This window comes from Dreissena polymorpha, chromosome 10 (genome assembly GCF_020536995.1).
Source record: "Dreissena polymorpha isolate Duluth1 chromosome 10, UMN_Dpol_1.0, whole genome shotgun sequence".
NCBI classification, from domain to species: Eukaryota; Metazoa; Mollusca; class Bivalvia; order Myida; family Dreissenidae; genus Dreissena; species Dreissena polymorpha.
The window spans coordinates 60,430,616-60,449,135 of NC_068364.1; the positions used below are offsets into that span (position 1 = coordinate 60,430,616).

At 34.7% G+C, this 18,520-nt stretch overlaps 1 protein-coding gene across 3 annotated transcripts; it reads right to left on the bottom strand.

Moving 5' to 3' along the window:
- Positions 1 to 951: 951 nt before the first annotated feature.
- Positions 952 to 18,486, bottom strand: LOC127847048 (uncharacterized). Of its 3 annotated transcripts, none has more exons than XM_052378578.1 (8): positions 18,365 to 18,486; positions 13,373 to 14,778; positions 12,137 to 12,288; positions 9,415 to 9,582; positions 8,912 to 9,047; positions 8,365 to 8,523; positions 7,867 to 8,052; positions 952 to 4,741 (listed from the first exon to the last, which is right to left on the bottom strand). In XM_052378578.1, the coding sequence occupies exons 2-8, from the start codon at positions 14,751 to 14,753 to the stop codon at positions 3,846 to 3,848; spliced, it is 3,078 nt and encodes a 1,025-aa protein (XP_052234538.1). In that variant the 5' UTR covers positions 14,754 to 14,778; positions 18,365 to 18,486; the 3' UTR covers positions 952 to 3,845. The 3 variants fall into 3 exon arrangements, with proteins under 3 accessions (XP_052234538.1, XP_052234537.1, XP_052234539.1); XM_052378577.1 differs by having other exon boundaries at positions 8,365 to 8,526; XM_052378579.1 differs by lacking the exon at positions 8,365 to 8,523.
- Positions 18,487 to 18,520: the final 34 nt, after the last annotated feature.

The window sequence follows — 18,520 nt, forward strand, 5'->3', positions numbered from 1 at the left end:
TTTATATGGTGTAATTTCTGACAATGGCGGAGCCGGTAGGGGACCATATTGCTTTACAATAGCCTTGTTATGCTAAGTCTGCACGCCTTCCACATGCTAAGGAAGCAAATAATTGTTTAATTGCACACTGGCCATGCCACATCAAAGCATTTAAAAGTATACCGATAAATGACTGCCTAGAGATGTGATTATTCTAGTACATTATACATACATCATGTAGTCACATGTACAACGTATTAATGGCTTTCAATCAGTTTATTTATTTAGAATGTAGCAAATATAGTCATATATATTGAAACGCATAATGATAATAGAATCATATTTTAGAATTACTGAATAAAACTCAGAAGTGACTGTAAATGTATAGTGCTTTGAATCATCATTTCTGCTTATTGTGCAGAGACTAAATGACTTGCATAACATTCTTTTCGTTTTTGTGACAATATTTCATTTAGTAACTATAGTATCAGACAAACCAATATACATTATTTTCAACTATATGTTTGAATATGTATGAATATATATGAACTCTCTGCAGATCAAAAAATAGGACGAGAAATTGAAACCTTTTGATGTTTATTGCACTTCATTTCAAGAATAAAGTCATTATATGAACAGTTCACTTCATTCTTACACATTATATCAATATACAAAAACTAGTTGAGAGTGATATAATTAAAAGGGTAAAAAAAAAGTTTCATAAAAAATTAAGGTTACTACGGAAACTGCTTCTATCATCCAAATAAAGTATCTATGTCTTTATTTCAATAATTAATATCAAAGGACTAGGTTACAATCAGTTTCTTTATAAACAGTATACAATTGCATCTGGACACACATTTTTTTTAACTATGAAACAATAAATGTGCTTGGATTTTGTTAGGATTTCATTGTTTTTCAAAAGAAAAGTTTAAAAAAATCTTTAAGATGATTTTCATAAAAACAAGAGCACAATTTTTTTCCCTTTTATTGATCATGTTCTTTTGGAGAACAAAGATTCTGCTAAATTGCAGGTCAGAGTTATAGAAATTGGTCAGTGACATCAGAAGATGACCCCAAACACATTTGAAGTTATAATTTAATACCTGTAGTAATATGGATATGTGTTAAACATTTACCTTAATCAAATTTCTTAGTGTTAAGGGTCATTATTTTACTCAATTGCAGTTCATTTGAATGAAACTTTGTCAGTGACATCACACAATGCCCCAGGACTTGTTTTAAATTTAAATGGAATACCTGTAGTTCATACAGTGATATGGAGATGTGCACATATACCTATGGCGATGATGCAAATAAACCTTTACCAGAGAAATACACAGACGTCAACATTTGGTCGAGTAGTAAAGCAGACTTTTATTAAATGAGTCGCATTCTGAGAAAACTTGGCATAATGCATGTGTGTAAAGTGTCGTCCCAGATTAGTCTGTGCAGTCCGCACAGGCTAATCAGGGATGACACTTTCCGCCTCAATTGGATTTTTGCTAAGAGACTTCCTTTAAATGAAAAATGTCATAAAAGCAGAGTGTCGTCCAAATTAGCCTGTGCGGACTGCACATGCTAATCTGGGACGACACTTTTCGCACATGCCTTAAGCCCAGTTTTCTCAGAACACGACTCAAATAGTCTAACTTAAAAAGAAATCATAAACTCTTACAATTTTATTGAATTGTTATATCCGTTATGTAGTAGTGGCGATTGATTATAACAGTAAATAATTATTATTTAAAAATACCAAGAACACTTATTTTTGGTGTTAATACATGAATGAGCGCAAAGCACTGCTTTGATTCTGTTTCCATGGATTTAAATTAATATTCTTATACGAGATCCAGCAACTGGACAATTCAATACCACTATCAATCAACAACACTGTCAAAATTGCTGCACCAGCACTTCCAATATCCAGAACTTTTCCAGATATGATCTTTATACAAATACATCAATAACATAAGATATTTTTCTCTTGGCATAATTTATGTCTTTAAAACGACAATGTTACAAACATTAAATTTGAACACAGATGAAATACCCAAATGTTCCAATATAGCCTGCGTACATGTACCTGGTGTTATCAAATACTTGAAACTATGAAATGGTGCCGAAAAATGCTCAAAAGTACATTTAAAAATACATTTCAGCAGAAGATTGTTTAATACTAGTAGATATATGTACCAGCAAATAATTATTCTTTGAATATACTTCAATTTAAGTATTCTTTTGTAAATTTACTTCAAGTATTTGTAGAGTGAAGAAGTGCATGAATTGTACTTGAAAATATAATATAATTTAATACTGTTCCATTTTAAAGAATACCTCAAGTTATTTTACTTAAAATATTTTTAGCCTGGAATATTGGATCTTTAGTCTTGAATTGTACACTAACAGCTGGTATAGTATAACAACTATCCCAAGCTATTTTTAAAAACAATGTGCTGACTCACTCATAACAACAACTTGGCAGTAGAGTGCATGTCAAATACTTAACTACACATATGGAACTCAATTCATACATCAAGTAAAGGGCTTGACATTTAAGTCTGTCAGTATATTATAAATAAAACAATATCACTGAAATTGGTTAATTCATTAATAAAATTAGTTTAATCTTTGGGGCTGATAAATGTACTTTTTCTGACAAACAGGTTGTTTGTGGAGGTAGCATTTGTTACAAACCAGTTATTTGATCTTCTTTGACAAACAGACAGAAGGAACGAACTGAATTATACTTTTTTTATATATACACGTTTTTTTTTATATCACAGTCAAGTGCCAAAACAGGGATACACAGGTCTAGCCTATGTGTATGGCTATGCTGAGCACATTTTCATCGATGTGATATCATGAAATGCTATTTTATATATGTGTGTATGCATTATTTGGCAACAATATAATACACAATACAATGTTTGTTCCAACAAAACAAGTGTGCCTTTGAAAAATATCCCCAGCCAAAAACATGAGCAAACTATATAAATCAAATGAGAATACTTACAAGCACACAGGTAACAAATAAAACAATAACAAGAAGATCTATAAATATCACAAAATAAATTTCATAGTTTAATAGTATGACAATAAAATGATCAATGTAAGTAGAATATGAACAAGCAAATTCATTGAATTGATATCCCCCGCCATTATACTTCTGGACACAAGATATGGCTCTGGACACACACAAAAAGCATTTTTTCAAAATATAAAGGGCCATAACTCCGTTATTATTCAATGGTGTACAATGCCATTCGACGTGCATCATCCTCTAATCCATATATATACTCATACCAAGTTTCAATGAAATCTGCCAAAGAATTTCCAAGATATGGCTCCGGACACAAAAGTGCCGGACGGACGGAAGGACGGGCGGACAGACAACGCCAAAACAATATCCCTCCGCCTATGGCGGGGTATATTGTAAACAATATATTTGATCTACTTATCATGAGATTATGTTTAAATATAATGCATTACTGTTTTCAATTAGCAAACAAGGAACTTTTATTATATTGAACATTGCTGGATTTCCTTTTTACTGAATGATTAAGTAAATTCTCAAGATGGGTGATAAATTCTCAAGACGGCAGTTGAGTTTCCATGTAAATGCTTTTTTATATTTCAACACTATAAATGTACAAGCCTACCGAAAGCAATCATACCAATAAATATTTTCACAACCAAATCCAAATCAAACAAACAATTGTATAGATTTTAAAACCAACATTCAAAGACATGTGAATAAAATAAATAGCGTGCTTAACATATGACAGCTGAATTATTTTTAAACATTTGTAGCGTAAACCAGTACTGGTTTCACAAATACTGTTAACAATACTGATACCAAGTGCCTATATCTGTTCATCAGGAGATTCAGTAGTATCCATGCTGTCCACCATCTGTTGGATGACACTCCAGTTAAGATTTGGAAAAGTTTCCGGGTTCACATCATCCAGTTCATTGAGAATTCGAGAAAGATTTGGGTTGTCTTCGTGGCCCGGACCATCATGCATTTTATCAGGAGAGCAAAAGGGCAGTGCTTCGAAATCTAACAGGGGAGACATGGGACAATCATTGGCTTTCATTTCTGTGTATTCTGAGGAAAAACTTGGTGAGAGGCCTTTCTTTTCACCAAGAGAATCTAAGAAGCTGTCATCGAAGAGCGTTCCTTTGATTGGAGTGTTGGAGTGGATTGGAGATGACTGGATGTCAAGGGGCCTTCTCTTCTTGACAGCCGGTGTAGACGTTGTTAGCAATTCATCAATAACGTCTTCATTATCAGCAGAGTCATAGGTGCAGGACAGGATTTCTTTCTCTAGTTTTGAAATAAACTTACTTCCATCTTCATCATCCGAACTCTCTAGCTCCATCTCTTGCAGCTCTTTGGCATTCAGCTTCCTACGCTTTGATCCAGGCACTTTGGCATGCTTATTATTAGCTTCATTCTTATACATCATTGGTTTTGGCAGGCCAGGCCTCACTCTGGGGCGCTTGGTATTGTTTCTAGCGCCACTAAGCTCGGCAGAACTTGCCACATCACTGGAACTGGCTGTTTCATTAGGCAGACTGTCACTGTCGACAGAGGAGGCAGACTCCATAGTCTGACTATGTATCCAGGCCTGTTTGACTATGCTGGCAGACTTCTTGGTGTAGATATGCTCTTGGCTGAGCGAGGCAGGATCACAGTATTGCTCAGGGGGGACAGGGCTGGCGCTAGACACTTGGATGGAGGCAACAGCTGCCGATACTGTAAACAGATGTATGGTGCTTGTATTATCATTTTGTTTTTGCTTGTTCATAAAGATTGAAAATACAGCAATCAGGAAATTTGTAGTTTTTTTTCCAAATTGGAAAAGTACTGCTTTCTAGTACTTTATAAACAAGGAAAAAAATTGCTGAGTAGAATAATATATACATGTATTGTATTGTATGCCTGGTATGTGTTCTAAAAATAAAATCACTGATAATGTTGTAGATATATGACTTCTTAACAAGACTATTGTCAAGCCATATATAAGTCCCATACCGGTTCCACCATTGTAAGAAATTCCAGATTTTTTTATATATATATTTGTTGCCGTAGCAACCAATTTTTTTTAATTAGGATCAAAATGAAATGACGTGCATAATGTCCATATTGCCATCTATCCATGTTTCAAGTTTCATGAAAAAATATTAAGAACTTTAAAAGTTATTGCAGGATCCAGAAAACCACCATTTTCAGCTGAATTTCTAGTCTATCTGTTGCCATAGCAACCAGAATTTTTGAAGTCAGAATGAAATAAATGACATGCATAATGTCCATATTGCCATCTATCCATGTTTCAAGTTACATGAAAAATATTACGAACTTTAAAATTAATCGCAGGATCCAGAAAACCACCATTTTCAGCAGTATGTCTAGTATATTTGTTGCCATAGCAACCAGATTTTTTTATGTCAGAACGAAATGAAATGACGTGCATAATGTTCATATTGCCATCTATCTATAATTCAAGTTTCATGAAAAAATATTAAGAACTTTAAAAGTTATCGCAGGATCCAGAAAAACCACCATTTTTAGCAGTATTTCTAGTCTATTTGTTGCAATAGCAACCAGAATTTTTGACGTAGGAACAAAATGAAATGACGCGCATAATGTCCATATTGCCATCTATTCATGTTGCAAGTTTCATGAAAAAATATTTAGAACTTTTAAAGTAATCGCAGGATCCAGAAAACCACCATTTTCAGCAGTATGTCTAGTCTATTTGTTGCCATAGCAACCAGAATTTTTTACGTCGGAACAAAATGAAATGACGTGCATAATGTCCATATTGCCATCTATCCATGTTTCAAGTTTCAAGAAAAAATATTCAGAACTTTAAGTTATCCCAGGATCCAGAAAAAACACTATTTTCAGCAGTATTTCTAGTCTATTAATTGCCATAGCAACCAGAATTTTTGACGTAGGAACGAAATGAAGTGACGTGCATAATGTCCATAAAGCCATCTATCCATGTTCCAAGTTTCATGAAAAAATATTCAATACTTTAAAAGTTATCGCAGGATCAAGAAAAGTGTGACGGACGGAGACAAAACCATAAGTCCCCTCCGGTGAAACCAGTAGGGGACTAAAAATATGTGTCTGGCAGTATGGATGCACATCACAAATTGTATCATGAGCAGTTATTCATTTGTGTTTCAAGTTCGTAGTTATACAAAATGTTCAATTTCTGAATACACACCTATTTCCAGAAAATGTGCTTACATTTTTTTTAAATTATAAACATGTTTATGATGTTCCATATCTTTCAAGGGCATTTTTGTGATTTTGCTGTTATGTTTTTGTATTCAATTCTTTAAAATGGTAATGAATACAGTGCCCCAGATAAGCTTCGTATCTGCGTCTTTCACCCTATTAAAATGTCTAAAAACGCAAAGAAATTAAATAACATGCGTATTGAAAACGCAACCATTTTGATTTGTACGCATATTTGTCAAATTCGATGCGTACGACACAATAGCTTCAATCGAAAATGCTTTGCTTATTTTCGGTATTTTCTCTTTGAAATAATTATTGTCACGCGTCTTTATTAAGCAAGCGCCTGGATGACGGAGCATGAAAACAGTCAAGCTTTATTCAAACTCTGCGTTCTAGATTTCATAGTTAAATAAAGCGTCTGATCAAATTATTTTCCTCGACTTACATGCGTTTTTAATCTGGCTTTATCCGTCGCTCATTGTACATGTATTTATAAAGCGCCTGTTCTTTCAGTTTCTATAACGATGCGAAATACAAATATCTAAGAGAGGTCGAAAGACGCCCGCTATTGTTGCGCAAAAATATCAGTCTATCGCAAACTGTTTCGAACCTAGAAAGCATGAGCCAAATGATCATTAGTGTTATCGATTTTTTTTGTTTTAAGTTTATATTAAGGACAGTTTCAATGATTAAAAATGTTATGAAACATCAGTTTATTAAAGTTAATTATGATAGTTTAAAGTTTTATTGAATCAATACAAGTGAGCATCTTCCACAAGGTAAAACATCAGTGATATAAAGGTATGCATTTTTATTAATCATTTCACCCTATTTCAAGAAGGAAATCACCCTATTTTTCAAAATCAATGGGTGGAAACCCTATTTCTCAAATAATTATCTGGGGCACTGTGAATATGAAAAAAGATGATGTTTGTTTCCATGGCAACCACAAGTATCTATGATTTATAATACTACAATTAATTCTGTATTTTGTTATCAATTATGTTCATCGACATATGCTAGTAATGGTGTTATTATCAAAATAAACTGATGAGCATAATATGCACTGATGCTTATTTAATAACGTCATTTTATTCAAAATGACGCTTTTATGTGTTTTGACAGGAAACACAAAAAGGACATAACTTCGTCATTTTTAGGAATTGGATGCTCAAATTTCAGGTTTTGATTTGTCAGATGTAGCACTTTCATAATATATGCTTAACCGAAAGTCATTATTGATCAGATGGGTCAAAATCTTGTTCCCAGCCATATCGCATTAAATTGGTCTTTATTACTGTATTAAATGTTCAAGTACTTATGTATACATGTTTACAATGAGCAAAAACTAAAGCAATGTATCACCTGTCAGAAAATTGCGCATGACAAAAAGTATCAAATCTAAGTTTTGTAAACTTGTAGCATACCCTTTAATATTTCTGTGATCCATTCTGGGTTTCCATTTGGTTTTAAATGGATTAAAAAAAGTGAATGCATTTTTTTTCATTTTAACATTAATTGTATGGTCTGTATTAATGTATTTTACATACATTTCTTAACACAAACATGTTCCATGCAGTGAGAAAATTTTCATTGCACAAAACAAAAAGAACATTTCTTGCCGTTACCTTCCGAGATGATTGGGCTGGGGCAGGCAGAGGTGTGGCCACTGAGGTTGAAGTACATGTGCCCTGAGGCATGCAAGGGGCTGAATGCATCGCCCATGTTGCCCAGGGGGATCAGGTGGTACGTCTGGGGGGCAGGGTATGGCGCTGAATTGGAAGATGTGGGGCGGGGAAGAATGGGAGGGGGGCCTGCAAAATCAACATTATGTATGGTATATGGATATGCTATAAGGGCAGCAATGTTGGTGCACATAAAATAGACCAACAAGCAAAGGCATTGGACTTCTAAAATACATTTAAAACGCAAACAACTTATTAATTAACCACATAATTGATAAATACATAATTTGTAAATAGTTCCTGTTTATAACACTGAATTTTCATACAGAATTTTAACTTAATCACTAGGGGAAGCATTTTTCTTCACTATTAAATATAATTTACTGAAATTTTTAACTAAACATTGGTAGAGGAAACAGGTACAAAATGCACATGGCGCACCTTTCTTCTTTGAGTTACAATACATGGGGAGGGGCAGGTTGAGTGATTGATGGAAGGCCTGGGGTGTTATGGCAGACAACTGACTCCCTGAGGTGTGCAGGGGGATCAGGGGAATCTGAGAGGGCAGGGAAGGCGTTGACCGTTGCACGTCAGGGGTCTCTGCTGGAAATTAAGGTAAAAAGTAAAGAAGTTTTCAGAAGGAAGTAATTTTATATTGTTTGATTTACATGCATGATACACAAAAAAGTACAACTGAAACAAGAGCGTTGTATCAAACGTGATGAATATATACAGACTGCTTTGTCAGTTCTTTCCAGAACAAATAAATAAGGAATGTGTGGATCAGTGTGAATGAGAAGCATGTTAATGCACATCTTCAATTAATCGTGAAAATGCATGAGAAATGTGGAAGTAGGTCACTCCACAACCTTGTCCCCCTTTGTGCAGACAGATACAAAATCCATTATAACCCCTATCAAGCTTCACTCATTTTTGTAACCTTCACAAAATTAGTGAAGCTTTGCCCACTATACTATGACATTCTCACCATTTGAGGGCTTAAGCTTCATGTAGGATTTCGTCTTGGGCTCCACATCTGACTTGAGTGTCCAATAGGAGCCATGTCTCTTGCCCTTCTCTCGTTCAAAGATATTGTACAAAGACAAGTTGTGACGAATTGAATTCTGAAAGACACAACAAAATAGACTTATTTTTTAATGTTAAGATAATTTATATTATACATTTTTAAAACAAGCTCAATCATAATCAATATAAATTACAATACAAATTATTCTGCCAACTTCAATTGGTCCATGGTACAGGAACATGATTACACAGTGACAGTTATGTAACAGTTGACAATGAAGAAATAACTTTTAAGATCTTATGAATGTTTAATTATTCAAACATTTTCTTCAACACAAATTTGCTAATGATGCATTTTTCTTACAAACAGGTATACATTTGCTACTGATTTCCAACAAATCTTATCACAAGAACAATATAACAATTAAGAACATGAGGTCAGAATGGCATTGTTTTTAGTTGTACCTTCCATCCCTGACGCTCATTCTGCTTGTAGTAGGGGAATGTGTTCTCAATCCACTGATTGATTTCCTTGAGCTTCATCCTGCGGTCCGGCTGGCTGCACAGAGCCATCTGAATGAGAGCCATGTAGGAGAATGGGGGACGCTTCTCTTCAAGGAACTCTCCACAGATCTACAAAGAAGTCCTGATTTTGATCGCATTATACATGTATATTATTTAAATACTTTCTATTTGTGCCTAAAAGTAGTATTGCTGTTATAAAATAAATTGATTGTTGAACAATATTATATCAAATAATCATCTATGAACACTGCAGAATACTGACAATAACTGCTGTGAAAGATAATCTCTCACCAGTATTTTACATTCTCTATGAGTTTTGTTACACAAATGTTCACATACATGTCACATATTTTTTAATTATTCAGAAAAAAAAGAGCAGCCATCAGTATTATAATTTAACAGAAATAATAATTATATGTACAGTATTGGCAACTGCATTACAAGAACATAAATTGTTTTGAAGTTGAACAAAATTAATCAAGTTTGTTGAGCAATACAAACAAACAAGAGTTCCGCGGTCAGAGACATATGCCCCCAACCCCTCGTGACATCATGCCAATCATTATTAATCAGAAACAACATCATTTGGCAGTTTAGGGAAAACATAAAAAATATAAACAATTTAAACAAACACATTTAAGTGTAAATGTTGTGTTATTGGTGTATTAAACTTAGTTTCATTAATATATTTAACCGTTAATCTGCTATGTAACAGTATATAAATATTACATGGGTGACAGTAAATTTGTCAACTTGAGGAAAAACTGTCAACCAAGGCGAAGTTGCCATTGAGGTAAGCGTGTCGTTTATACTAATCTGATTTTTTTATGACTCCTGTAAAAGCTTAAATAATGGCATTAATCTATTCTACAACACAGTTTCAGCGCAATGGATATTTTAATTATCCAAACACAACGGACATCTGCGTACTGCGCATGGGCGAATGGGACAGTTTAATTTTTTAACATTCCGCATGTGATTGCTAAGGCAGCGGGATACAGAATTTTTGTGACAGTAAATTTTTTCCCGCTGGTGGCACGTGATTGCCAAGGTAGCGGGCGACTGTATTTTTTGGACAGTAATTTTTTACCGCTGGGTCTCTCTGACAGTATTTCTATGTCACGATGGCAAATGGGAGTTTAGCATTGTGAATTAAAGTGAGGTATAATAATATGTAATATCTGATTAATTTCTATAATAAAGGCTGAAATGGGTGGTTGATTTCAACAGGCTGCATTTAAATTATTACAAGACATTAGTAAATAAAACCTTTCTTTCTCTTATTTTTAATTGATTGTATGGAACTTTAAAATGTGTATGTTGTTGACCGGTACAGGAAAATTTACTTAAAAAAATAGTGATTAAATCAGTATTTTTATTTACTTCCTTGTAAATTTAACAAGACTATTACCAAGCAATATAAGTCCCCTACCGGCTCCACCATTGTCAGAAATTGCACCATTTTTTTAATATATTTGTTGCCATAGCAACCAGAATTTTAGACCTAGGAACAAAATGAAATGACGTGTATAATGTCCATATTGCCATCTATCCATGTTTCAAGTTTCATTAAAAATATAATGAAACTTAAAAAGTTATCCCAGGATCCAGAAAACCACCACTTTCAGCAGTATTTCTAGTCTATTTGTTGCCATAGCAACCAGAATTAGGTACGAAATGAAATGACGTGCATAATGTCTATATTGCCATCTATCCATGTTTCAAGTTTCATGAAAAAATATTAAGAACTTTAAAAGTAATCGCAGGATCCAGAAAAGTGTGACAGACTGACGGACCGACGGACGCACAGAGCGAAAACCATAAGTCCCCTCCAGTGAAACCGGTAGGGGACAAAAACAATTTAACATTGAATCAAACATGTATTTTGTTACAAATATCTGATCTTTATTTATTTTTATAATAATTTAAAATCTCATTAAACAGCAGAGATTCAAAAGCTGACCTGAAACCGGAGCCTTATATTTATTGCCAGTGCCAGGAAAACCTTTATTTCAGCAGAGTTTACCTCTTCCTTTTATCTCATTCTTGAGTTTTCTTAGCCATTTAACTTTGAGGAGGTCTAGTTAGATGGCACAAGGCAAATAATCTAGCAGCGTTTTTTATTCACCATTATGGGAATGGGGTCAGGTCCCTTTGGATTCATGGGAAAAATCATGCTATTTTTACTAAAATTGTGAAATTAGTTTGTTGCCGTTTCGCTAACAAGTGCTTCAAAAATTAGGAATACAAGTGCTTTCAATATTATGTTCACTAAGGTTTAATGGGAGATGCTCGACAGGAGTTGAAAAAAATATTGAGATCTATATACATGTAACAATATCCTTTTTTTCATTGGGAATACTGGCTCCAAATTTGAACGAAAAAAAACGCTGTCAAGGCATCATCTAAGAACAATTTCAAGAAGTCTAAAGTCTCCTGATTGTCCATTTAATTGTTCAACTTTGAATGACCTGAACATGGGACAACTAATGGCATAGACTGCTGTTTTGACCAGCCATTCTACACATCAAATTGATTTTAATTGCCACTTGTTTACGCAAATTGAAAGATTGTAATGTATTGCCGCTTTTCAAAAACTTTTGCATTTGGCAACAATAGCGAATGGCAGCGACAGCCCTGAATATGCAATATATGTGTGAACCTTTGCAATTTCCTCTCTGGAGAGCAGTGTCCACTGCACATTCTGGTAGGGGTTGGGCTGGGACTGGGCTGCCTGCTCTTCCTTCTCCTTCAGCTGCATGCCCTTCAACCACTGAATGTTGGTCAGCGAGCGATTAAGCACGCTGCCACTGCCTGAAATATCAACATTTACTACATCTTCAATGCGTGAGACTTAATTACAGTTAATTCCTTGGTCAAATATAATTAATATCTTCCCTTAAAGCTTCTGCAAATAAATGAAATACTAACAATCAAGCAATCGTCTAAAATATTTCGCCAACAACAGCAGATATAAAATGACTATTTGGGTCACACTTACCAAAATCCTTAGAGCCTGGTTAATGTTAAAGGGACATGAGCAGTGCCGGTTTCACTAGTTTTTTAAAACAGAATTCTTTCATTAGACTCCTTACTTGGCGAAGAGTACGAGTCAAAAAAGAAAAAAAAGAAGTCCCATTGAACATCGCACACTTCCTCAAATCTTCAGCAAAAATCCATTCTAATAAAAAATGAATATAAAATAACACATAACATTATTGTTGGTTTCATTATTAAAAACCCAAATAAAAAATTTACATTAGGAATCTCTTTCATTATATTTTCTTTATTACTTGTTACTTAAATAAAAAACCGATGCAGAAAAACAACAAAAAATACACAACTCTCTTCAGGCAAATGCGCATGAAAGTGCTTAATATATTTTCATACACACCCCAATTTTATACATTTACTTTTTTCTACACAAAAAACAGTTTTAACTTCCTTGCAATCATATTTCCATTTGAAACAACAATAAAACCAGTTAAATACACAAGTCCTTGACAACCACAACAGTGTCACCCGATGACATCAATTAAACACATGCCTAAAAAACTGCAAGCTTTAGCTGTCAGCTGAAATCAAAGGTCTTTATGTAAATACGCACTTAGGACCAGTTTCTAGGAAGTTAAAACTGTAAATTTGTAACACATCAGCAAGTAGCCATTTCAAACAGAATTAATCAATGCTACATTACTGGAAGCATGCACATACTGAAGTCTGTCAAATACAGAATTAATGCATTAGTTCCATACAGGATGGGATGGACAGGGACAGAGACCCCTGATTAGTTAATAAATCAATTGTTAAAAAACAAATTAAAAGGTAATCATATTCTTGAAAATTGTTTGTCGATGTGCACGTTAAGGCTGTGAACATTTGGTAAAATAAAACGTACTTCTCTCTCCATTATCAGAAGATTCCTGTGAACTGGTGAGCGATTCCATACCAAGATCCAGACTTTCCAGTTCATTGTCCATACTAATGACCACACCACCTGAGCCATCTGTAACTTCCAGGCTTGACTTCCTGTTAAGACGAACATGTTCAAGTGCTTCATTGCTACTATCCACGTTATATGATCCATTATTTACCGGGTCTGAGCTCCAGACATTTGTTTGTTCAAAGGACCATGATGATTCAGGGGTCTCCAAACTACTACTGCCACTGATGAAGCCTGAACTGTTATTTAAATTTGGCGTATAAACAGGATTCACAGGGGAAGAACTATGCTGTGTAAGAAAATGTGTGTTTTGACGAGTAAATGGCGATGGTATGATGTACACAGGTCTATGGGTGTCCGAGTCCTGTTTGCTATGTGCTCGCCGTTTGGCCTCTATATATATTGGTGTAGATGTTAATGGCCCTGCTGAGGTAGAGTGACTGGATGAATCTGCAGGACTTATTGGTATAAATCTGCTGGTAAGTGGCCTTACAAATTGCTGGTTAATTGGTGAAATATTGCTGAATGTTGGCACCGCTTTGGGATTGTTTTTTGGCAGTAATGTGGCAGGTGTAAGAAATGGGTTGGATGACTTGTCAATCACTGGCACAGCATCATGGGTGTAGGTCACGGACTTTTTGAGAACACTTTTAGTTACACCGTCAGCTGCTGTCGGAGTTACAAGAACAATTTTCCTGGCAGCAGATTGCCTGTCACTAGTTGTTGGCCTCACAAAGCCAATATCTTGTAAAGTCAATGGTAATGGATGTTGCTCTATGGCTGGCTTTCTTGTCTGCGGTGCAGACACAGGAGACTTCAAGAAATAGGTATTCATTGCACCTTTGTCACTGACACGCGCAAAATTATAAGTAAAAATATCAGTCTCTATTCCAGAATCCTGACCAACATAGCCAGACTCTTGTCGAAGGAATACACTGCTAGCACTCTGATTACTGTCATACTCTTCATCATCAATGTTTGACAAGTTTAATTTGACGTCCTCTGGCTTGTGACATGGCTTTCTCCTACTCAACAAAATTTCGCTTTCAGCTGGGGAATCGATTTCCCGGTCACAAACTTTAGGCTTGGATTTTCTTGGCTCCTCAACCACTGTTGCGCAATAATCCTGAAAAGTGCTTGCACCTTGTCCTGATCCTGTTGATTTTATATCTGATAAATTTGAGCTCATGCAATCCTTTCTAAGGATAATCATATATGTACTTTTACTGCCCTCCTGTGATATTTTCTGTACTTGCCCGTGGGGTATAAAAGACTCTGCTGTCCCTCCCAGAATCTTTGAAGGTTTACATGACTTTTCCTTGCTGGGTTCATGCATGTTTCATCTCCAACTCATCTAGTTTCTACAATAAATTATAACAAATAAACAATTCAAAAGGTAATGTAGCATTCTAGACAAATACTGACTTCTTATTTAACACAACTCAGACATTTGTCTCCACAAGTATTTGACCTGTACAAGCCAGCCACTGAATAGATTATTTTAATGCTATCTCAGCTAATTTCGCTGTGTTATTGTTATAGTTCCATTTACAATTGACCACATCAAGTCATATCAATCAGAGCCTTTCATAAGGAAATCGGGAAGAGTCCCTAGCCTTTCAAATTGGGAATTTCATGCGCCATAAGTGCTCATTTTGGGAATACTGCGTTTTTAAACGTTTTTGTAACAGGGTCTTTTTCATTGTGCAGAAGTTTTAAAAGACACATTGTGGTGCATTCTTAATCATATTAGAGCTCATTGCTTTCAATTTGGGAGATGCCCAATATGTCTAAGTAAAAAAAAAAAATACAATTTGGGAAATTCCTCTATCAATTTTGGAAAAAATGACCTTATTTTCAATTGAGAACGGCCTGGTATATAAGGGTGAAAAGCCCTATCAATCTACCATTGGGGAAACCTTTGTACATTTAGATAAATAAACATTTAAAAGACAGTTTTATAAAGCTAATAATACAAGAGCACAACACTCGGTTGTAGGTGCAGTTTTGAATAAATGAAAGCTTGTCAGAAGAAAAGGAAGAAAGGTAAGTGGCAAGAAGTTTAAGAAATAATATTTTTCTATCATGGTTTGTTGTCGAATAACCCACAGTAAGGAGTATACATGTAGATATATAGGAATTAAATCACAAGTGCGAAGCACGAGTGATTTGATAACACGCATCTATACTCCTTACTGTGGGTTATTCGACAACAAACCATCATAGAAAAATATTATTTTGATTCTTACACGATTCTGATTGATTTGGTTCAAGCTTTTGGATGTGAATTATATTTTTCAACACTCCGCCATTCTTAGTACAAAGTTCATTATCCAGGGTTCGACATTAGCTTTTTTTACAGCAAGACCGTCGGACCAGCTCCTCTTAAAATGTACTAGCCCGAACCTGATGTCTACTAGACCATAAATGACATAGCAAAATGAACACAATTGTGTCATGTAACTGTTTAATCAGGATTTATCAGTAAATAATCAGTGAACACCAGATTTTTTATGCATAGAGTAAAACAATAAAATAATCCTTTTTTTGCTATTCTTCGTCAAATTCAAGCCATTGGAACTGACTCGATTTTCCATTTAGGATAAAATTGACGTTTTCGTGTTTCTTCATATTTACGTTTCGTGTCAGTTAAGCGTCGGATTCTTTTTTTTAACTGATTTGTCAGACAAAAATCCGAACTTGAACACAGCCATTCTTTAAATTACATTATCTTGTCTGCTACGCACAAAATGTTTACATTGACGATACCGATTTTCGATAGAAGTCGTAAAATCATGCTCTACAGTTTTACGTCACTGCAGAAAATCATTAATATTCATGACAACTTGACCAATTAAAACAAGCAATTTCTACAGGAAGCTCTCCTTTGCGTCTAAAATAGCGATTAATTATGTGAATGCTCCGCGTTTATTTAAATATACTAGTTTTGTTTTAATGTAAATAACGGATACAAGAGTAATTTTACACATTAAAAGTAAAGGTTTTCACAGCAGTTATTTATAGTTATATGAATCAGTATAGATTTATTTTAATTTATGGATGACCAGTCGGACAAGCTAGCCCGCAGTTTTACTAGCCCGACCACCGATCTTACTAGACAATGTCTGTCGGACGTGCCTTAGTGTCGAACCCTGTTATCTAATGACGTCATTGAATTGTACAAACATATGACGTCGTTTTCATTTATAAATATTTTGCAAATGACGTCACTTTCATTGAGAACACCAATCGTAGGAACTAAATGTTGTCACGTTTATTGATGCTACTGAAAAGCTGACACCAAATATGCAATTTGTTGTTTCAGTACATTTATATACATGCTACATCTATTACATTTCTTTAAGAGTGGGTTTTAGCATGTGCATTTTACTGCAATATTTTCTTTACAGGGGTTTTCCTCGCTTCATTGGGAAGAGGCCCTAGCCTATGGATTTTGGGAAGAAATTGCTCATTTTGGTAAGAATACTCGCTAATATAACTGCTTTGGGAAATGAAAAAGCTGGTGTAAGTTAGTATTTTTGGGAAAACTGCATGATTTTAAAGAAATTTTCAATTGGGAAGGGGCCTTTAATAGGCCTCTGTTATATAAGGCTGAAAACCCCTGCTTTATTTATTCTGAACTATTATCAAAACGTAAAGCTCCGCCCATAATTTATTGCAGAATAACCCACACTTGATTTCCTTCTTTGTATATTATGAAAACAAGTCATGTGCGGTGCCGTGTTAGAATTTATATTAGAGCTCATAAAGACCTTGACCTTTGACCTAGTGACCAAAAAATGGGTGTGGCGTGTAGAAATAATCAAGGTGCAGCTACATATAAAGTTTCAAAGTTGTAGGTGGAAGCACTTTGATTTTAGAGCAAATGTTTTCTCAGAAAACAGCCAAGATAAAAATAAAGCTGAATATCAACAAATTTTCTACCATAAATGAATTTTACACAGGGCTTTTTTACGCACGCTTTGCTGTTTTGGCATACAATTCTGCAAGCGGGGTGTGATATGTAGCATATCAGATATCATTGCAACATTTTTGTATAGTTCATTATAATTTACATATTATCTCCCTAAAATTAATATGAATGTTTAACAGTTATAATTTATATGTCAAGTTTTTTATCATGCATGGAGGAAGGGACCTTATTCAAATAGGACAAAAATAAAGGGCTAAAACACAGTTGGGGATACATTAACATTAAATTGGTTATAAACAAACATTACTAAGAATGTATATGCTGGCTTTAAGGTTATCCATTTGGGAAGGGTTTAGTGAGATCTGCCAAAAAGTTAAAGGGGAGTTGAAAGCTCTAAGTTGCAATAATCCAACTCCCAGCTATTGACCCTCCATGTCGCTGGGATGTACATTCATGTATGTACCCATAAAAGCTTGGTTTGCCATGGTCCGCTCCGGTGCTACTTACATGTACCTAGCGCACTCTTAAGTATACTAAAATGTACCTTGGGTACGGAAAATATACTAACAAGTACCCGGCCAATTTTGACTGTAACCGAGTTTAAAACACGCTAAGGAATTTGAAAAAAAATCTCTAAGAACAATACCTTCCTCAACATGCTTTTTGAGTACGAGTTTCGATAATAAAGAGCCAAGAGGCAATTTTACAGAATATTGACATAAATATTATGGAAATAATTTTATTTGAAAAACAAAGAGAATATTTTTATGTAAACGTGCAATATAAACAATGCATGATTTCATAAAATATATGAAAACTTGTGTTTTTTTTTCATTCAAACAAAATATGATTCGTTAATAAATGGCACCTCTTTTGTAATTTGACAGGACTTAGTGTTTCAATATTTGGATGTTGCGTGAACAGGCATGTGTACATTTAGGTTAGAATTACAGGCTGAACAGGAAAAGATTTGTAAAAATAAATAAATAAAACAAGATGGAACGCGTTAATACAATAGAATTAGTTGTGTCTGTTCATGCAGCTAAGAACCGGAAAATTTTCTGCATGTTTCAACAAGCTGTCAACCATTTTTAAATTTCGAACCCTCGTTTGCCACAAGCCAATGAAATTGTACAAACAAATATCGCGTGAATTCCTAAGAAACGAGA